At 47.7% G+C, this 23337-nt stretch overlaps 1 protein-coding gene across 1 annotated transcript; it reads right to left on the bottom strand.

Moving 5' to 3' along the window:
- Positions 1-480: 480 nt before the first annotated feature.
- LOC122369907 (paired mesoderm homeobox protein 2A-like) lies at positions 481-23337 on the bottom strand. The gene is made up of 4 exons (XM_043345047.1): positions 22643-23337; positions 15046-15239; positions 2315-2516; positions 481-1367 (listed from the first exon to the last, which is right to left on the bottom strand). The coding sequence occupies exons 1-4, from the start codon at positions 22911-22913 to the stop codon at positions 1078-1080; spliced, it is 957 nt and encodes a 318-aa protein (XP_043200982.1). The 5' UTR covers positions 22914-23337; the 3' UTR covers positions 481-1077.

The raw sequence follows: 23337 nt of genomic DNA on the forward strand, positions 1-23337 counted from the left end.
ATGCTTGACTGACCCCTACATGGAGCTGACACTCTTGTAGGCCTTATAAGATGGATTGTGCACCGTTTTCACAGAGTTTATGGCGAGAGGCGCCCATTGCGGAGTCCTGAAGTCCATGCTACTGAAAGCCCGATTTCAGGTGTTTGACCTGACCTTGACCCGACCTGTGACCTCAAAATTCAACTTTAAAGTACTCATCTGAAGCGTCTCGTCGCGCTCTTTCGTTTGCCGCCTCGTGCGTTTCGCTGCGCCTATTGGTTCTCGAGTTATCGGCTGGGGGCGTTTAACGCCCCCCCCCAGCAAACGGTGGGTGGCGAAATACCCCAGCAACTGCCGGGTTAAAAGGCGCCATAAGTTTCTTAGGAAATAGCGTTCCACAATAGGCAGCAGATTCCTGCTATCAGATGCAAGTCTTTCACTCTCTGTTTCCTACCCTACAGACGGTATGGGTGACGAGGGTGTACCATGCTCAAATTTTACTCAAATGATGCAACTTCTTACACATCATATCTTTTCCTACTCTTCGACATTCCGTTTAGGACGACAGGCTAGGATTCTATTAATTCTGACTAGTCTTTGATTTCGAAGAACGCGACTAGCCCTCGCTCCTTATTCAGTGGCGGCCGCAACTGCAGGGCGACACCTACATAGTCGGTTAGCTGCATTTCTGGCCGACAGAGGGCTCTTGTGTGCCCAACGCGCATCAGTTTTGGAATGCACGGTGATTGGAAAGTGGTTGACAAACGCATACGTACATCTCAAAAGGTGATTTTGCCGTCTAAAATATGATTGACTGCAATGGCGTACATAGCACTGAGCGAAGATCATTTCATTGTTACAGTCCTAGCGGCATACGCCATTCCACAGATCTCTCAGTCAAGAATACCTAAGTGAAGCAGTATGAACACACGTGGTTGATTTCCAGCTAACACGAGTCATCTTTCTCACTGACCACAAGATAGTCCATCGTCCGAGTCCCATCGCAATCTATAGTGACGGAGTTTTGACAGCTTAAACTCATCATTCACCCAGCCACCTGTCCTACCAAACACCGAACCACCCCGGGCCCACTCCCACTCAGAATAGATGATGGTGCGTCAGACCTCTGGTCTCACCCCCAAGCAGGTAGGGAGCGGCCGAGTTAAGCAGGCTGGAGAACGGACCCCCAGGCAGCGCGCTCTGCGGGGGCGGTGCTCCGAACACGTGACCTGCCGAGGTCTGTGGCGGCGGAGGCGGTGGCGGCGGCGGCGGAGGCGGGCTCGCCCCCGAGTGTGGTGGGGGCGGTGGTGGCGGCGGTGCTTGCAGGGGGGACGGACTGGTGGAGCTACCGGCGACGGGCGCCCATTTGTTGGCGTCCGGGGAGGAAACTGCAACGAGAGAAGAGGGTGCACTGGTTAATAGCGTGTTTGTTCCGGCACAGACTTCGTAATTCAGAGGCTAGACTAGATAACTATAGATCTTTATATCTAGATTTCATAGACGTCATGGTCCATATAGACGTCTATGATTCCAGTTATAGCGCTTTATGCGCCCTTTTGTATTGCCATGGCCAAGCTTGCACGAAGCAACTCGATGCTGTTGCACTTTCACATTTCCTAAATACCTAAATGTAGCTTAAAATCACAAATATACGAAAGGAAGTAAAAGCAAGGCGATAAGTGTTATACACAATACACAATACACATTGATAACAGTATCTTGTTTTGACGTCTCTAACAAGTTAGATAAATTTCCAATTCAGGATTCACTTTTGTGAAAAACAGCGTTCAAATATACAACATCAAATACTTTCAGGATTTAGAATCTAGCCTCCAACATAGGTATCTGACACAGTCCCAGAGACCGTGCAATAACTTCACCTGAACGTGCGGCGGACGGTGGTGTCGCGCACGGGGACAGAGTACGGGGCCGTCGGACGGGCGCGTTTAATCGGGAAAATTGCCCGCGCGTCGCCATTTATCTGAGTTAGTGTCTGCCGGGTCGGTGTGGGCAGCGGCAGCGGCGGCCGAGACACACCGGAGCAGAGGTAAACAGGCGGGCCACGCGGGACGCGGTGCGCGCTGCAGGAGATGGACTAAATGTCCGGCGCTGGAGAACGGAGGTGGACCGATGCGGACCACCGGAAACTCAGGAGATGGACTAAAGGTGACCGCTGGAGATGAATGAATTCAGCGCTGGAGATCAGGGATGGATCAAAGGCTACTGCTGGAAAACATAGATAGACCAGTTTGGTTGTACTCTGCATGGTGCGCACTGTGCACTTATTCCACATGAACATCCAGGGCTTTAGGTATACAATGAGCCATGACCATACCTGGGTGAGATTTGGCGTCCCCATCCGGGCCACTGAGAGCCGTCTTGGCGTCCTTGTTTTGTGCGCTCACTGGCTTGGTGTCCGTCTTAGCCGGCTGGCTGCTGCCGTTCGAGTCACTTGTGTTGTTGTTATTCACGGCCTGCTTCTGCTGGTTCATTCGCTCCTGCTTTCGGAACTTGGCTCGCCTGTTTTGAAACCACACCTGTGGAAAGGCAGCGCCAAGTTAATATTTATCAAGTCTGATGGAGCAGTGCCATGTTGTATCGTCACCATTCTGCTTTGATAATAAAAAACTTCATAACCGGCATACCCCATACAATAACGGATTTCACTTTTAAAACAGACGGCAAATTCAGAGACAAAGAAAGACGTAAGCTCGCAACGCTTCTCTCCCTACCGCCAGTCTGCTAGCCCTCCGGATAATATTGACACGGCCTGGCCGCGCGCTCCTTGACAATCTGTCTCTGCACGAGGGCTCAGGACCTCCCTATAACCCTCTCCCTCACCGAGCTTACCCCCCCTCTCTCTCTCTCTCTCTCTCTCTCTCTCTCTCCGCACTCCCACCAGGAGACAGCAGAAGGGCAAGGGTTATCAGTTATCACTCACCCCTATAACGGCCTGTGTAAACAGTGTCACCCGATGGAACACCAACAGAACGACGGGTGGTGAGTCGCTCGCCTGACCATCTGTCGTGAAGGTGTTCTGGTCAGGGGACAGGACCAGAATGCCGCAACCAGGAAAAGAGTAAAAGAATATCGGTGATGCCTGAGATGGGGCATGCTCTTATATTAAAGTAATGTCGTGTCAGTCCATAATTATCGTGGTAATAACTGAGTAGGCTGCAGTATTTCCGTTCTGTTCGATATACTCGTATTTGCAACTTTCAGATATACCGCTGTAAAAGAGTTGAACCTTGCAACTTAACTTTATGTTCATTTTTAACGAAGTAACTTACTACGCATTATGCGAGTTTTTTCTTTTTGTCTTTCAGAGATATGCATGGGAATATAGCACAAGATGTAGTATGATGAATTTTATTTGATTTTTAGAAGCAACGTCTAAAAATGTTCCTGAGTAATAAGCACAAAACGGTCCGTAGCATTTACAGCCAAACGTCTAAAATCATACGCAAATGATTAACACATCGGCTGGTATCAAATCGTTGGTGTCTTTATTCGCTTAATCGACCCAGCTTGTGCTAACTAAGCCACAGAAGGGATAATTTAGCCACCACAAAACCGGCCGATATCCGCGCGACACAAAGCGCCGCCAGCGATGAATTAAACACCACCATCCGCCGGCACTCATTCGAAAACATTCGCTTTTTGTCGGCCGATTAAGGCGCGTCGCTGGCGCTCGTCGGGAGGGGAGCGCTTGGTGTTTTCACAGCGCCGCTCGCCGCTATTCCGCTTGGTCGGCCGCGTCGTACCGCGCGCTGATCGGCCCGACAGCAGGCCTGCCCAGCTAACAATTAGCACGGCCGACGGGATTAGCACTAGCACGGGCCCCGGCGCCGGCTAATCGCGTTACTGCCGCGCCGCTGAGCAGCACTGAACGGATGCGATTCGGCGGAGCGGGGCTGCTGGAGGTGGTATTATTCGGATGTTATACCACTTGTCAATCGGTGCTGGCTGTGTGTGCCTGCGTCTGTAGAATTGAAGCGCTAATTGTAAAACATGTGGTAATGTGCGGTCGCGGTTATGCCACGGGGTGATTTCATCAAGCCGTGGAAATATTGTACGCTCAAATCAAGCTCCAATTACACCTCCAATCTCACTCATTCATTTTTGGTGATCTGCAGTTTCCACTGCATGGATCATGCTTCTATTCTCCCACCATTGAAGTAGTCATGTAATGCGGTGCAGTCTACCACTTCAGGCATCAACTACTGGCGCCATCTATGAAACATATAATTAAACAAGGCCGATGAGCTCCACTGATACCCTTGTTCCTCTGTTTTATAGCACGAAAGATATAGTGGGATGTTGCCTTGTTTGTTGTACTCATGATGCTTATCAAGTTTCAATGCGCATATTTATTCTTAAATTTATGAGAATTTCAGGCGGGAACAGTGGAAAGCACCTGGTTTCGTAAATGCAAGTTAATCCGCTTTGCTGAACTATGACGCCAAAGCAAAAGTGAATCGCTCAATACGTTTAAACATAAAGACGGTTGATGTTTACAACATAGATTGCAAACATCATACATATACTCGTAACATGTAAAAAGTTGCCGGGCCCTTTCATCTATCCTGCAGCGCGTCTTTGCATATATCATCATCCGACAGCGGGTTGAGATGGCGGCATGATGGATGATACAGTGTGCTTCATAAAGTCGGCATCATTAATTCGTAAAGCGCACGACGTAGCCTGGAAACTTGATGATGTAACATGGTGTAGGCTCCAACGTAGTTTGGCTGTGAGATGATTGCGACAATGTGATGTTTAAAATTCCATGTTAGGCTATAGTTTCCAAAGCATTTTTGTTTTATTTTCAAAGTTCAAAAACTAAGAAGGGACGTATTTTTATTTTATTTGATGGGGATGTCCATAATATTTGTATTTTGTCCTCTCTGCACATTTTAATGCAAGAGACAGATCGATATTACCGCTCATTTTCATCAGAGCCACATCAGCAATATAATATGCCGGCTAGCGATGGGCCCACATATCTCATCTTGGGTGCCTAGTTAGTTAAATCTTTCCTACGTTATCATGCAGAAGTATTAAGCAATACACACGAATTTTAACGATGCGACGCAGATCTTCTTCGAGCATAATTCAGAAGCTCTACAATCCGTTCCGACCATCGCAGGCCGTTTCCGAGATTGTCCTCCTTCTGTATGAGCGGCTCGTCTTCCGCGGCGCACGCTCATGTTTTATTCCACCCGCGGCTCTGCAGCCCGTGCGGCGGCCGAGACGCCGCTACGTGCCCCTCCACCTTGGCCAAGTTGGCCGGCGCACCGCGCGCCAATCCTCGACCAATCCACTTTATGTGGCTGTTTCTGGAGAATCGTCTAGTTAGCACAACACTGGCGGCCGTTCGGCGTGTTTGCGAGGCGCACGTGGCCTGACCGGCAATGAGCGGAGCCTGCCCCGGCTCCGGAGGATCAGCCGCAAGCCACACACGGTAAACGCCCGGGTAAATAGAGCCGGTGCCGCGGGCAGGTGGCCGGAGAGGGACCTGTCGCACCGACCGGCCGCCCGAGCCCGGCTGGGAGCGTGGGTTCTCCCCGCGCACATCTGCCTTTGTTGACACGGAGGCGGCGGTGGCCTTGTTAAATCGCTATTCGATGATGCAGCAGTCCATCGTCCCATCTGCCACTTCGGCGCGGGGGTGTGCGGGAGAGGGGCGCCGCGCGCGTTAGAGATTCACAACATGGGTGAGAAGTACAGAATCTTTGTTCACACGTTTTTTTAGGTTGTGTATTTGCATTTGAACAGGAACAGTGACGGTGATCACTGTTCTGCTTTACTGAGATCACTAATTGCTTTATCGTTTGAGGGCAGATTCACACACCGATAGAGAAGATTCGAATTATCTAATGCCTCGCCCTCGATTCACAACCAGCCACCAACCGCAAATGGCATGCAAATGAGATGCCCGAACACGCGTCCGAATATTCATTTGATTCCTCGCTACAGCAATTGGTTTATGCTTTTGAAATAATTCGTGTACGCCAGAGTCACGACGAGCGAAAGTTGATGTATTTTAGTTAAATCAGGAGACCCAAGAAACTCTTGAGTAGTAGATACTGGCAAAATTGCATAGATTAATCCGCATCCTAATCGGTATGAAAATGCCTGATCAAATGTTTGACAGATAATAGTCTTCTAAGTAGTAAAATAAACATTTTTTCTGACAAAGCAACGTACTTCATTTATTTGGCGTTACCTACTCACTATCCTACATCCATTACCGTACCACCGCGGCGGCCCTCAGGGCGCGTCTGGTCACCGGGGGCGGCTGTTGTGCCACGCTCCTCTCCCTCGGCGCAGCCGCCGCTGAGCGGCCATACCCACCGGCCACCACGTTTTCATTACGGCCAAGTGGTCAGCGCCGCCGCTGCCGCCGCCGCTGCCGGCAGACCGGTCGGCCGTTTACATCTAATCGGCAAATTGGGTGCTCTGTCGAGCCTGACACGGCGCAGCACTTGACTGGGCGCCGGCTGCACCTGCTCCCCGGCCGGCCGGCCATCCATTCTGGTGAAACAATGCCGCCACTTGCCGGCAGATCGGGGGATAATGACGGAGCGTCCGCGCGATCAGCGCCGGCAGAGCCAGTCACGGCGCCGCGTCGCACAGATGTGCGCCCCGTGTGTCCGCTCGCGCCGCACCGTCCGGCTGTGTTCGACAACAAGCCGCGCCCGGCCAGCTGTCTTGCTGTGCATCTCCCGAACGGGGGGCGCCATTGAGGCGCGCGTTCCGGCACGCGCGCCCTTTGTTGCCATGGTGATTAATGGCGCCGACCAATCGGCCGGCAGAACAATCGGGCCCGACAGCGATACAGGGGCAGTGAGCGCCGCCGGACCGATGGAAGCGGGCCTGTTATCGATGGAGGACCCGGGCTGTTTTTAAAACGGCCATTTCCCGGCACCAAATTGGAAATGGACGGGCAATAAATTCAATCTCAGGACACAAATCTTTCCGGATGCTGCTAACAAACCCAGAAATCTTTAGTAGAGAAAAGAGGCTATCAATCGCCATCGATGAGTTACGCGTTGCAACTTGCATCGCTTGCATCGTTGTATCGTGGAAGACTAATTACCCTTTTCTATGAATATTTTCTATCACACCACGTTTTACTTAAAAAATGTCCTTATTTTTCCGGAGAAAGATCTTTAGCTAAACATTTTCTGTAAGCCACAGAGCAAAATCATTAGGCATAAATAACTAATAACGAACAGCTAGGCATCTAGCATGCGCAAGGTAAACGCAGCTCTGACGCTAGATCTAACTAGTAATCACGTTTGTATAATTGCATGCAGATTGATATCAATCTCGTACATGCAGATTCCGGACCCTTTCAAATCGCCTCAAAATCGGCATGTAGACCAAACAGGACACGCTGATCACGAATCCGAAGTCCATTCCGCGGCAAATATGAAACTTTTCCCGTAATTGACGAATTACGGATCTGCATGCAGATTCCGGACCCTTTCAAATCGCCTCAAAATCGGCATGTAGACCAAAAAGGACACGCTGATCACGAATCCGAAGTCCGTTCCGCGGCACATATGAAACTTTTCCCGTAATTGACGAATTACGGATCTGCATGCAGATTCCGGACCCTTTCAAATCGCCTCAAAATCGGCATGTAGACCAAACAGGACACGCTGATTACGAATCCGAAGTCCGTTCCGCGGCACATATGAAACTTTTCCCGTAATTGACGAATTACGGATCGGCATGCAGATTCCGGACCCTTTCAAATCGCCTCAAAATCAGCATGTAGACCAAACAGGACACGCTGATCACGAATCTGAAGTCCGTTCCGCGGCACATATGAAACTTTTCCCGTAATTGACGAATTACGGATCTGCATGCAGATTCCGGACCCTTTCAAATCGCCTCAAAATCGGCATGTAGACCAAACAGGACACGCTGATCACGAATCCGAAGTCCGTTCCGCGGCACATATGATTTTTTTTTTCTGACACTGTCCTGTTTGGTCTACATGCCGATTTTGAGGCGATTTGAAAGGGTCCGGCATCTGCATGCAGATCCGTAATTCGTCAATTACGGGAAAAGTTTCATATGTGCCGCGGAACGGACTTCGGATTCGTGATCATCGTGTCCTGTTTGGTCTACATGCCGATTTTGAGGCGATTTGAAAGGGTCCGGAATCTGCATGCAGATCCGTAATTCGTCAATTACGGGAAAAGTTTCATATGTGCCGCGGAACGGACTTCGGATTCGTGATCAGCGTGTCCTGTTTGGTCTACATGCCAATTTTGAGGCGATTTGAAAGGGTCCGGAATCTGCATGCAGATCCGTAATTCGTCAATTACGGGAAAAGTTTCATATGTGCCGCGGAACGGACTTCAGATTCGTGATCATCGTGTCCTGTTTGGTCTACATGCCGATTTTGAGGCGATTTGAAAGGGTCCGGAATCTGCATGCAGATCCGTAATTCGTCAATTACGGGAAAAGTTTCATATGTGCCGCGGAACGGACTTCGGATTCGTGATCAGCGTGTCCTGTTTGGTCTACATGCCAATTTTGAGGCGATTTGAAAGGGTCCGGAATCTGCAGCCTGTCCTGTTTGGTCTACATGCCAATTTTGAGGCGATTTGAAAGGGTCCGGAATCTGCATGCAGATCCGTAATTCGTCAATTACGGGAAAAGTTTCATATGTGCCGCGGAACGGACTTCAGATTCGTGATCAGCGTGTCCTGTTTGGTCTACATGCCGATTTTGAGGCGTTTTGAAAGGGTCCGGAATCTGCATGCAGATCCGTAATTTGTCAATTACGGGAAAAGTTTCAGATGTGCCGCGGAACGGACTTCAGATTCGTGATCAGCGTGTCCTGTTTGGTCTACATGCCGATTTTGAGGCGATTTGAAAGGGTCCGGAATCTGCATGCAGATCCGTAATTCGTCAATTACGGGAAAAGTTTCATATGTGCCTCGGAACGGACTTCGGATTCGTGATCAGCCTGTCCTGTTTGGTCTACATGCCAATTTTGAGGCGATTTGAAAGGGTCCGGAATCGGCATGTACGAGATTGATATCAATCTGCATGCAATTATACAAACGTCTAGTAATCAATGCCTGACGAGGTAGGCTGTGCCGCAGCTCACATAGCAAGGTATTATGACTTTGTCGCTAGATGTCACTAGTAGCCAGTGTCTGACATGGTAGGCTGTGCCGCAGCACACGAAATGCAAGTTTTTAAAACTGTGTCGCTAGATGTCACTAGCAGCCAATGCCTGTCACGATAGGCTGTGCCGCAGCACACATAAGTTCGCCTGTGGGCGATGCCTGCAGTGCTTGTCTATGACAATGCCTATAAGTACCTACACGTTACGTATACTTGTCCGCGCGCTTGTGAGATTGATTGCAAGTGCAAAATGACAAGTATCGCACTGAAAGTGCCCCAGTTTGCCAGCTGTGACCAGCAGGATGCTCACGAGCTACTGAGGGAACTGATGCAGCAGACGCGACTCGAGGACCTGCAGCGGCGCCAGAGCCAGATCCTGCTCGGTCTAGGGCTGTCAGCCAACTCCGACTCCATCGATATTCCTGATCACCTGAAGGCGCGCGCCGAGACGCTGAGCCGCCAGGTGTCACACACAACAATTGACACTATATTTAGCGGTCAGCTGGTCAGCGCGGTGGTGTGCCAGGCGTGCACAGAGCGCACTTACCACTTGGAGTCATTCCTCGACCTCTCTCTGCCCGTTGTGGACTACAAACCGTCCCGGCCGAGGAAGCAGTGTGTCACGGGTGTCACGGGGGCGTGCGACGAGGATAGCAGTGACCACATACTCGTGCCCTGCAGGGCCAGTGACCAGTCCCGGCGGACTGAGACTGTGCCGAACGGAATGACCCGCGCGCCCAACGAGTCTGTTCCGGCCGAAGGAGCGGCGTCCAGTCAGGGAGACGATCCCACTCCAACGACTGGTGCCTCAGACGAGTTGGACCGACCACCACCGCTGAACCGCTGTGAATGGCTCAGTCGAGCGCTAACCACGCTCGCGCCGCACTACCAGGCGGCCGCCGGGGAGTGCAGCCTGCTCACCTGTCTGAAACAGTACACGGCGCCCGAGCTGCTCGACGGCAACAACAAGTTCGGCTGCGACAACTGCACGGAGCTGCGCAACAAACGGCTCACAGCGGCTGAACCAGCATCTGAGAAGTTCGTCACTATGTACAGTAACGCCACCAAGCAGCTGCTCATCTACAGTCCGCCGCCGGTGCTGACCATCCACCTGAAGCGGTTCGAGATGAGTGGTTCCAGTCTACGGAAAGTGAACCGACATGTCCAGTTCTGCGAGCGGTTCGATCTGGCCCCCTTCTGCTCCTCTATCAGTCAGGACCTGCCTCAGATGCGGGACGGCCAGCGGCAGGTGCTCTATTCACTGTTCGGCGTTGTCGAGCACAGCGGTCGACTGACCAGTGGCCACTATGCAGCCTATGTGCGCGTCCGACGCCGGCACAGCCAGCTCACGGTCAACCCGGCGCTGCTCACCACGCTCGTCACAGACACGTTCGCCCTGGCATGTGAGCGAGCAGGGCAGTGCGCGACACAGATCCAACCGGAGGCCACGTATGGATCGTCCCCGGCCAGAGCCAGTCAGCCGGAGGCAGACGAGCTCAAGCCGGATATGGAGCCGGAAGCAGGCCGGTGGTTTCATGTGAGCGACACCCAGGTCACTGAAGTGACATTAGACAGGGTGCTGAGGGCGTCAGCATACATGTTGTTCTACGAAAGGTTTTTGTAGAATGGGTATGGGGCATGATGACAGTGTTTTTGTCCGTCTTGTATTAGTGATAAAACTATGTGTTTGTTGATAATGGGTGTTGTGGGATGTGCAGGCATTGTCGCATATCGAAACTGCTGATTGCGTGTCACCAAGGGTATTAACCACGGACGTATAAATAAAATAGAAAATAAGGCCGTGCCTGCTAGAATTTTCTCTTATTTCTACAAAGTATACGTCAAACGATCGAACCAACTATTCAGGTGGGCAATATCTTGTCATGATTAAATAGTGCGTCAAAGAGCTTGCTTGACATCAACTTAATTTTGAGCCTTGAAAACAATGGCTCTCAAAGGTAAGAAAAGACTTGCCAACACAAGTCTATTCGAATGCTTCGTTCAAATGTATCAGTTCACACATACTCGTATATTATCATCACATATGACAACTGAGTAGGGGAGAGTGGTGCAGGAGGCCCCCCCTTAAGCTCAGTTGCTATTTTTAGACAACTGATAATATTTAGGAGCTAACGTGTGCATGCGCTGTGAGCATGCATCATTTTCCCATACATATTTGCATTCAAAATGAATCTAGGGGGTACACAAACCGTAAACTTTAACATTTTGGAAAAAGTTGCAAAAGGGCCTCTTACACTATAGGTATGGTAAGACGCCCCCCCCCCTCGGGCGTTTAAAAAGGCAAGTCGACTTGTAAAAGACGTTTTGCGAACACAGCTGCAAGGCCTCTTATTTCGAAAAGCTAAGCAAATACGGTGTTATCGAAACCAATAACACTTCCAAAGCGCTCGAACAATGCGAAAACTAGCACAACCAAACGCTGATGACCAACGAAAATTGTACCTATTACCTCTAGAAAAAGAAACAGAAAAAAGAAACAAAAACAAACTCCTTGAAAAAAGAATGCCACGCCTGCCGCAGGTGCAGGCGTTTTAGCATCGGGGGCGTTTTTTTATCGGGGGGCGTTTTATAATCCTCGAAGGGAGGGCCTCTTAAAAAAATGCAGTGTTTTAACGTCACAATATTTATGGTTTATCTGACATTTGCACCGCACCAGAACATGGTCTATTCTGAAGCTAACATGTGACAATTTCGATGAGATAAGATTGCATTTGATAGCCATTGTTTTTTCAGATATATAAGGGTGATAAAGATGCATATATCTAGCAAGTAAAGGGGCAAAAACAGAAACAGGCTTACCAAAAGTCGCTGCGACGCACCTGATACCTCAGGTTTCGTGAGTTGTTGTTTCAAGAGGGCTTCTGCTTTACAAGAACATTAAAAAATAAATAACATTATTGGTTTGGTAAAAAAAGCGATGGGGCCTCTTACCGACCCTGGGCGTCTTACACGGATCTCCCCTAGGAGTATTGTGTGAGCTGTCTTAACCTGAATTGCACCGCAGTTTTCATACTTTTGTGCGAATGGAAGAGATATGTAGAATTTTGACTTCAACCGGACACATCGCATCATAAAACAACGAATATTTTAAAGACGAGGTAGAAGGTGCGCATGAAACAGCCCATTTATAATTCAAAGCTTAATGGCTCGTAAAGCAGCTTGCACGTCGAATCGCATCAAGCAGAGCTTGACTTACTACAGGGTGTCCCAAAAGTAAGGTCATGATTTAAAACTTAAATATCTCGAGAAGTAAGAGTCCGAATCACTTCCAATTTTAACACGTGCAAGGTACATCCATAAAATTATTTTCTTGCATGCTTAAACCATCTTTGATCATAACTACACCGAGCAGTAGGCATAAAACTGAGAAGGTCGAAATTCAACTCTTGAGAGGATCCGTCATTAAAACAAAGGGTAAATACCGCCCAGTTTTCGGCCCTAAGCAGACCCTATCAGCTCGCCCTATCTCTGAACTCATGCATAGTTTTGCCTCAACCGGTAAAACGTCAGAAAAAAGGTATAATGTACGCACAGGGCATGTATACTTAGCCACCTGTGCTTCGAGGTCCTGAGGACGACAGCGGGAATCGGGTGAAAATAAATCAAGAGAGGTGGCCGAGAGTCCTCCAAGTGGTTCTTCCGCTCGTCGCAACGCAGCTGTGCTGACACCATCAACCAGCAGTGGTTTCAGCAGGATGGAGACTATGCTTGCACCGTCCTGAAGATCATGCATTGCCTCCGAGAGTGGATGTGAGATCGCGTAATTTTCAGTCAGGGCAACGCCATTGAACGGCCTCCGCGGTCACCTGACGTTACACCTTCATATTTTTATTCTCTGGGTACACAGCGGAAAGGTCGTCTTTTAGGACAACCCAACGAGCCGGGAAGAACTACAGGATGATACCTCCGAGCAAACATAAACGGCATCTCACCAGAGAATCGCTCCAGAATAGTGGAGGAAGTAAAACGCAGTCTATTCGTGCACGCGGCCCGAAATGGTAGCCATGCAGAAAAGCAGCAAATGTGGGGCTACGAGCCAATGTATTGACTCATATGTATATCAGAATAAAATTTTATAAAATGCTCTTTCATATGATGTCCTATTTATTTCTATCCATCGCGTATTTTTGGCGGTGTGGCCAAAACAAATGATGACCTTACTTTTGGGACACCCGGTATAAGCAACTGAGTATGTATTATTCAGCTGTGAAATATGATCGCCATACGAACAAACACATTCCGCGAATTCCGCTTTCACCCCACGCAGTCCGGACACGACACACCAATCGACGGCGACATCATCTCAGTTCCGCACAATGCGTAACATCGCATAATCGCTCAACAAATCTCTCGTGTAACCCGAGACGTAATCGCTCGGGGCGAATGTACCGACCGGCGCGCGGCCACCAGTGCCGAATTACACACGTTCTTCGCGCCTCTGAGAGCTCAAAGGCGCCCGCCGCCTCCCCAGCCCTTCCGAGCGGGCCCTAACTCCCTGTGACTGAGCCCCTAATCATCCGGCGCCCGTGGTGGGCCCCCGTCCGGTCACGTGACGCGATCATATCGCCGCCAGCGGCACGCGCACCGGCAGTCGCCGCCGCGGCCGACAGCCTAATTCAATTGGACGCCCGATATGGGAACGGGCGCGGCCGGGCCGTTCGATGGTGCGGAAAATCCGATGACCGATCTGGCGGATAGCGAAAGGCGTGAACTAGCATTGTTGACGGTTGTCGGCGGCGGCGGTGGCGGGCTGCGGTGGCACGCGCCGTCCCCGTCTGCAGCGCTCCCCGTCCGTCCGCCTGACAGGCCACCGGCACCGTGACGACAGCGCCGATTGTGGCGCTCCGGTGGCGTTTGTGGCGCTGCAGAGGCGGCGGCGAGCCGATGCCGACGTGGTGCCCACACAGCAGACCGTCAATCGAGCGTGAATGGCGACAAATAAGGCGCATAATTTCACCGACAGGCGTGAGGAAGCTCCGGATAAAGTAGTCGGCGGGTGTGTGTTCGTTGACGTTGGAGCACAACGCAGCCATTCATGGACCAGTCCAATCTGCCTAATTTCATTCCAGGAATGTGGATGACGGACGGACATAAATTTTCCGAGCGAATGCGTCCGCTAGAGCTCCATTTTGGAAGCCGATAAAATAATGTTAGAATCAAATTCAGCTCATTGATGCAAAGCGGCACAATTCTTTTCGTGGAAAACCAAAAGTAGCCACCCTTTATGGCCATCTACGTCAGATGCATCAGGCCATCAATATCAAATCACGTCCGTTCGTTCTCTCACTCATGTGGAAAACGGAAAACGAAAGCATAATGCCCTCGGGGGTTTAAAGTGGCAGGTTTGAGAACCATGTCAGTTCCCTGGGTCAAAAAGAGATGTTTGTAAAATACTGAAAAGAACAGTGTACGATGTTGGAGATTTGGAGATCAAATTACGACTTGCAGAAGAGTTAATTGGCATTATCGAGGCATTACATACCTACTTATAAAGGCATCCTTGAACTCAGATATGCAGATCTCAGAACTGCTAACTTGCTGCTATTTTTCTACCGAATATGCGATAACATGGGTTTAACTCGATATGCTTTAATTGATTACATTAAAGTTTAAACTTTCTCTCCCCTCATTTCTTCTCTCTCTCTCTCTCTCTCTCTCTCTCTCTCTCTCTCTCTCTCTCTCTCTCTCTCTCTCTCTCTCTCTCTCTCTCTCTCTCTCTCTCTCTCTCTCTCTCTCTCTCTCTCTCTCTCTCTCTCTCTCTCTCTCTCTCTCTCTCTCTCTCTCTCTCTCTCTCTCTCTCTCTCTCTCTCTCTCTCTCTCTCTCTCTCTCTCTCTCTCTCTCTCTCTCTCTCTCTCTCTCTCTCTCTCTCTCTCTCTCCCTCTCCTTACCTGCACACGAGCCTCGGTGAGGTCAATCTTCATAGCGATCTCCTCTCGGGTGTAGATGTCGGGGTAGTGGGTCTCCTGGAAGGCCTTCTCCAGCTCTTTCAGCTGTGCAGACGTGAAGGTGGTGCGGATCCGACGCTGCTTACGCTTCTCAGTCAGCATCGAGTCGTGGGCGCTGTACATTTTGTAAGGCAGGCCTGAAAGGAGATGGGAGGGTGGTGCGTTCAGTTAACTTCATCTGGCAATCTTAACTTCTGGCTACAGCAGTTGAAATGTGGTGATCTTTAATTTAGGTTGAGTATTCGTTTTATTTTCTGATTAACGCTTGGTAATTAAGTGCGGCTGCAGGCTTATGAGTCGGGATCCGTACACAATTCACAAGATTATATTGGATTGTCAAAGAGTTTTGGCATGAGATTGACCTCAATGACCAATTCATTGACATCAGAGACAAAGTTTGGTCAGAAGTTGGTCATCTCCTTGAGTTTTCGACAAGTTTGTTGCTGCTATCAATTAAAAACGCTTATGCCATGAAATTTCATTTTGTGTTGTTTGATAACTAAAGAAGCTATCAGCTAAACGTTTTGTTAGCATATGTGACCAGCCAACTTTTGATAGGATTTATTTATGTGCCCTAGATGAAATCAGCCTTGAGCTGCTGAAAAATATTAAAAACCACCTTCACTTGACTCCCGATCCGCTAGGCTCTTGTGTAGATACGCTGGCCGTTGTTTTCAAAACGGTAGTGTTTTTTTTTCACAACGCCATATAGTGTCATGTAGTGCCATATACGCTATATCATTGGCATACGTTGCACATACATACGCTGCTTCCCCATACGTTACATGAGTTGTAAGTACGTTGCTTCCCCATAGAGATCTTCTATATCTTATCTTCTGGCTTCTCCACCCACCCAGTTGTTCAATTTCGCTAACTCCAAACTCTCTTCTCATCGTGTCCGCTTTGGCATAGATGCCAAATAGATCTGTTCCTGTCACTTCCTCTATCGGATTTCCTACTCTCTCATTGACCTGACTAGGTCAGTTATTCCTTCTCTGGCCGCGCATCTGCCGACTCCGCAGTCGCTCTCTCTCTCTCTCATTGGGTCTATGCTGGCTCGGCGGCGGGTCGGGCGGTGGGCGCGGCCGGCTGCTGATCGAATTACCCCTCCTCATAGTGCCGGCCGGCGATAATAAAGTTTGTTTGATATCACATTATTTCATTTATCCCGTTGAAGCGTCGGGTAACCGAGTTAATGTCGGTAGAAACTGAGTTATAGAGTTATAATGTTTGTTATAAGAAAAGAAGAGGCTGCTGGTCGGCCAGGCTGGACGGCTGGCTTCTCAGTTGTCTGTCTGGGAGCAGAGCGAGAGGATGCTGTGCTGACCGAGTCAGTGCTGAGGTTACAGAAATAGTGCGAGGACAACGCAGGAAAGGTGACGAATTGTGACAGATCTCTCGACAGTTAACGTGCGTGCCGCTCGGAAGGTGCACGCTAGGAGTCACCATGCCGTGGAACGTGGTACTGTATACGGTGGTAATCTTTTATGTTGTAACAAGCGATTTCCTTTTGAATATATGTGCATTGTTGGTAGGGAAATTTGTTGTTATATAGCATTTTGTACACCAAATTTCAGAGCTCTATGGTTGTTGCATTGTTTGCAGACCCTCTATCACGACGATTTGTGCCCTTAAAATTATGTTCTGAAAGGAGACGTCTTGTATGTAGCATTTCTATTGCTCGTGATTCGTTAAAAAAACTAATGGCATTTAATTGAGAAAGCCTCTCAAGGCAGCGTTACTGAAATTATCCCTAGAGATTGGGCAGTTCAGAGCGCTAGAACGGTTCTGCGAGGCTGTAACATATGCAAAGATTCTGAAAGGGCTTGTTTGAAATAAAGTTACTCCTCTCTTCAACAATTATTCGTGTGTTTCAAGTACCTAAATGATTTTATTCGAGGATCTCCAAAGTCATTATTTAAGCCCCGACCTTCGAGTGAAAATCCATAGACATAAGCTTTTTTAAAACCAAATATTTTGTTAGAGCCTGTTGAGAGTCAAATGTTTTTGTCATCTATGCATTCACCATGCTTTATAGATGATCGTACTTGTTTCAAATAGAGTAGACAGTGTAAGCTAGGAAATGTAGATCGCTGGTATCATTTAATCGTATATACATAAATATACATAATCGTATATAAATATATACATAAATTCATTTATTTCGTCGCGGCTTGGTTTAATAATTCAGCGCACAAACGCGATTTTACCAGCTCAAGCTCATTTTTAGAAATAAGACCCGCGTAATCAATAGAAAAATCCCCATCACCACTGCATTTGGCATATTTTGCACTGCACTTATAACTGCGTCATATGTGACGCTATCGAGACATTCCGTGCGCTGCCGGACAGGTCTAATGGCGGACGGGCGCGGCCATTTTGTTCTCGGGTACGCGGCGCCGGCGGCGGCGGCAGCGGACGGCCCGGCGGCAGCGGAGGTACACGAGTAAATCTCTGGGGTAGACAGACACCAACGATCAATGCCTCCGACCGTGCGGCGGCTGGGCCGGGCCGCCTCTGCCGGTGTCGGCAGCCGGGCACGACGGGCTGAGATGTGCCTTTACACTGGCCGGCGCATGTGTATGTGCCCTCTGCACAACTTCGAGACTCAGTAAAAATTGTTAAGATATGCCCTTGAGTGACTGCGTAGATTCAGGGAGAAAATACATCCAATTGTTTGGCTGAAAACCTAAGATATGTTATTCTCTCATGCCATTGCTTCCATGTTTTCATTATTATATAGGCAGCCTAAAACTTTGGAACTTTGATGGTGAGCATTGGCCGGAACATCGTTAGAAATAAGAAATACGAATTTATCTTGCTCATGTATCTGGGATAAGGGGTCGTCATAACAGTCTGTGTCTGTCATCCGAACTTTTCTGGCAATAAAGAGCAATAGTCCAGATTTGGGTTTGTAGGGCTTAAATTTTAAAGGAGATACTTGGGTGGTTTCATCTATGTAGGTGCTGAGCATTTTAGCTGCGCTATGAAAAAGAAAAGAGGATGAACGAGATTAAATTCAGAAAACTAGCTCTCTTAGAATATACCGCAAGCTGTTGTAGTAAACGTCTAGTCATTTCGGTAGTCATGACAATCGGCTTCCGAATTCAAACTCAATTTTTTTTATAGAGATATATGGTATGTGGCTCTGTAGGATTTCATATTCTTATTTTGTATACCTAATGAGCTCCAGCCTCCATCAGGCACAGATCCTTTTATAGCATTAAAGCTTGGACTTCTGGTGATGGATCGGAAGGTTCAGGAACAAAACTTAGATAACCATGATAAATGAAAATTGAACAAATAACGCGTTCAATGCTCGCCCACCCGGACAAGCTGTATTGCGCTCGCCAACGATTTTGAACTGTAATGCAATCGCTGTAATAAGTGTTAGTCTCCAAAGGCCGTAGATAGCGAGAAGTGGGCAATAGCCGTTTTCACGACGGCTATCGGTACACATTTGGTGGGTTCATATTACGGGCAGATTTGGTGAAATTATCTGCATATTTGGTCAAAGCAAGTTCATTGTGTTCCTTAAGAGTCATTATTTTGGGTTACACATTTGCCTAAATACCTGATTTTTCGAATTACCAGACATTATTTTCGATTAAAACACTGAAATAAATTCAAGCTATGAGCATAATTGTTGTGAAATAGATTTTGTGCAAATTTGGTCAAGTTTGGTGCACTGGCCAGATCGTCCGTTGTTAAAATGGCTATTGAGGCTCCTCACGTGCTCACATTGAGCACCTATACCTGATACCAGCTTTTCAGGCTCCCATCATTTGTGATCACACACATGTATATATTTGTATTTGTCGCTGTAAAAGCGGTGCATAATAAAGAATGATGATGATGAATGATGAATATACCCTGAGTAGTGAGGTCGACAAAGAGCTAACGGGCTCCCACCGCGCCGCCACGACTATAGTTTTAGTGAATCAGATATTTCTTCACCTAAGTTACTTTCAAAATGAGATTATCTGGAACTTACAATATAGCGATTATCAATTTAAGCGAAAGCTATGTTTCAGCGACATATTTTTCGTCGACTACAGTTTGAGCGACTGACATTTCAGCGAAACACTTCATCGTCTCGTAACGGTGTATTTTTTCTTTTTTCTTTTGCGAGCGTTCGTACAACGAATGTTTCCGGAACTTTTCATGGTGATCCGGAACTGGATGGCGGATGTCACGTTCAAAGTTCAGAGGCATTAAGCTCCAAATTTAATGCCACATGTCTCAAAAATTACAGCGGCTCGATTTCAACCCCCCCCCCCCCCCACGTGCTGTTTGCCAATAATGATGATCAAACGTTTGTTCAGAGATTCATATTGCTTGTGCTGTTTTTCGCGAAATTCCCCCGCTTGAATTTGGATCAGTTCCCCATGTTGTAAAATTTGTTCTTGCCCCAAGCACCGTACGAATTTCCAGATATTTGGGTGAGGTCCCTGAAACATAGACTGGATCCCCCTGTGCCATCCCTCGAGTTTATTATTGGTCCTTGGGATTCCTTCCATCGTCCTATCTCTCACGTTCCACATTTCCAGATCAAAGTTGGAGAATGAGGCCAGATACTTTTGTGGTTTCCAAGCTTAAAAGGATATTTTTAATTTGCCGCGCGTAGCTTGAAGCATGACACATACCTACCAAGCGGGTATTTCAAAGGCAAGAATTCCCGAAAAGTAGCAAATGATTGACTTCCGTCGCGTTCGGTTTCGCTGTAACTGTGTTCGCTCAATTGGTCCCCCATTGACCTCCATATATTCGCTCAATCTGGTTTCGCTGATTCTGATCCTCGCTTAAATTGATAATCGCTGTGATTGAATTCGCCGACTTGACAATCGCTGAAAAAGTCAATCGCTTAAATTGATAATCGCTGAAAAGGCTTCGCTCAAACGTCGTTCGCTGAAATGACGCTCGCTCAGGTGTCGCAGAACCAGGCACTACATGGTTGTGCTGGGATGATTTAAAGGGACTATCCCACCTTTAACATGGGGTTTGAGTTGAGATAGCGAAGTTTGCAGCGAGGTTCAGAAACCACTATCTATCTAGGTTGCAACCCCCGCGGCCTCTTGGTGTTGAAGAAATTCGTTCTCTTCATTTGAAAATGGGCCTTGCACAAGGCCCTATCTTCAACATGCAGCGACCGTTAGTGTGACGTCACCTCGTTTAGTCATTCTGATTTAAAGGGGTTTGTTCGTTGAAAAATCGCTTAAAACTTGGTCTGAACTTTGTTGTGGTGCCTACATAGTAAAAAGAATCAGCTTTATGACAGTAATGTGGCCTGGGGAAGGAGGTAATTTTGGGCTGTGACGTCACATATTTGAAAGTTTGTGTTTGGAATATGGGAAGCCTAAGATGTTTAATGAAAAATAAATGCCAGAACCGTGTTCCTGGTCATCCAATCTATAAAGTCGGGCACAATTTAACTGGTTTTAACAACATTTTAGAAGGTGGGATAGTCCCTTTAACAGAAACAACCAGACGGGCCTTTTTCTTCATTCAGGCAAACTATGTGACTTTCATCGAATGTTCAGTGCCACAAAAACATATGCTCGCCAAGCCGATACTTAATCGGTATTGACGAGCAGTTAACTCAGACGCTTTACACAAATTTGTTTCCATTTTTGAGCACCTTTCAATTTTTTTCAGCGTAGCTGAAGTGATGCCACACCAAATGAATAAATCGTACTCATGCGTGTTGTCCGGTCAGCGTGTACTGTGCACTGTGCAGTTTGCAATGTGTGTTGCACGGTACTGGTGCATTCTAATGGAGTTTTTAATAATAAACTCCTTTGGTATAGCTTTACATTTTTGTTCGCAAGGCTTTCTCAGTGTAAATGCATCGAATCGAACAAACACTTAAATATTTTTGTGGCATTACCGGCGTAAACGTAAAAGCATCTAAAACTGTCTGTATTCCTACCTACGATGCGTTTCCAGCGCTGGCCACACTGCATGAAAGAGCAAAGTGTAAGCGTCTCTTTAAATTGCAGCATGTAACTATGCAAAATAGCATTTTCTCCTATAGATATGAGCAAAAGTTCATTTACCTATTATGCATACTTGTTACAATCATAATGATAATAATGTTAAAAAACGCTTCAAGGGAGCCTTTTGGGCATTCATTCCTCCGACATCGTCCGAAATTAATAAGGTTTGTCTTACCTCGATAGAAAGAAAGTGAATCAACTTTAATCGTAAATGGTTTGCTTCTAATTGCACAGCGATGCATGAAAAAGCAAAGTGTAAGCGTCTCTTTAAATTGCAGCATGTAACTATGCAAAATAGCATTTTCTCCTATAGATATGAGCAAAAGTTCATTTACCTATTATGCATACTTGTTACAATCATAATGATAATAATGTTAAAAAACGTTTCAAGTCATCACAAATATTTCACCTAATGAGGAAATCAAAACCTTTCTATCCCTTTGTCTTTCTATGGATACCTAATTTCTTTATCTTTCACCTTTCTATCCCTTTGCTTCCTCATTGCTTGCAAAGAATGAAACATAAGTAAATTCCAACCAGGCTTCAAGTGCCATCTTTCTCGATCCGTCAATCATCTATGTTTTATTTGTCAACAACACTTCGCCATTATTTCCAGACCTTTCCAATATGCATCTTGGCTAAAGTGAGCAAGCTGTATCAAAGTATTCCCAAATTCTTATGAAAAGGGATCATACTTAAATTATTTCCTGCGTGACAGGAAAGGATGCATGAAGGAAGGAAGGAAGCCATCTGAAAGCACCATATGTAAACTGACTTGAAGCTTAGCTTTTATTTAGGCTGAGCTTTAGCTCATCTGACTCGGGGTCGTGACGCCATATCGAACAATATTTTCCCATGGCTGCTCTACGAAAATCTAATATTCCTATTTATAAGAAATTTAAAACTATGAAAGCTGATAGGTAGGTAGTCAAACATAAGTACAGATGCGCAATGGATATTACGCTGATTATATCCATGACATTATGGATATTACGCAAGCGATGCTGAATAAATATGATGATGATGATGATTACCACTTAAAAATATTTATTTAAAACATTTGCTTTTCATTGATATTATTGCAGCTTTGGAGAAAAGACACTACCCTTAACCTAATAAATTATTTGACCAGCTTCTCAGCATTACGATCTTAGGCGTGCAAGTGATGCAAACACTTATTCATGAAAACCATTTTCATTCCCAAAATTTGAAGCATAAGCTTTGTGTTGCAAATAGAACAGAAACAAACTTCATTTTAAGCGAACACTGCCTACTGGCTAAACTGTTTGCCTACTGCCTACTGGCCTTGTTTGAGCTTTCTCAAACAAGGCTAAACTGTTCATTATTTTAACAGCTTTTTATCCCGACAGATCAAGAGCTAAAATTGCGAGTTTACAATATTACAATAACGCACTTATCTGATCTATCCCTGAACCCACCACATTCATCACAATACTGCCAGGCGGCCGGATCAGCCCGGGCGGTCTACACGTCTCACAAGCCTCACACCTAGGTTGAAACAGTTCCCCAGCGTCCTGACTTACCCTGTAGGTTCATGCCGTGATGGAAGGGCGGCCGGTGGTGCTCCTGAGGTCGGCTCATGACGCCGCAGGGTGCCGGGGCGGCCATGGCCGGCGTGTACGGCCTCATACCAGCCGCCGCCGCGGCCGCCGAGTAGCGGTACGCCTGGCTCATCTGGTTGCAGCTGGCCAGCTCGCTGTAGCTGTAGGTCATGTTGGACAGTCCGGATGGATCCATGGAGGCTAGAGAGCCGTTCGGATCGAACCCGCCCTGGTTCAGGTAAGCGTAGTCCATGGTGTCGTCCGTCGCGCGGCCCCGGCCGGTCGCAAACAGTCACAAACCGGTTATCGGCGACCAAGGAGCAGTTCAATGTCTCCGCCGACGTCTTGCACGATGCGAACGACGTGTAAAGCACCGGTAAGATAGTTGTAATTCAATCACAAGCTATATCAAATTATGAGCATATAACACCAGTGTGGCCGCTCGGCCGGGCAAAAATCAAATGATGATTGTAATTCAATAAGGCCCGGCTAGAACGACAGAGAGCGTCGGAGGACACAATCCACGGTGGGCGGAGCCAGCCGGCCGGCCAGCCAATCAGCGTCGGCCGGCCGACATTCTGTCCCATAATTGGCTCCTGTCCCATCCAGCGCGGCCGGCCGGCCAAGGATGCAATTAGCCCGATTGCCGGCGGCCGGGCCGAAATTCACGGCGTCGC

This window comes from Amphibalanus amphitrite, unplaced genomic scaffold, assembly GCF_019059575.1.
Source record: "Amphibalanus amphitrite isolate SeventyFive unplaced genomic scaffold, NRLGWU_Aamphi_draft 001083F_arrow, whole genome shotgun sequence".
NCBI lineage: Eukaryota > Metazoa > Arthropoda > Thecostraca > Balanomorpha > Balanidae > Amphibalanus > Amphibalanus amphitrite.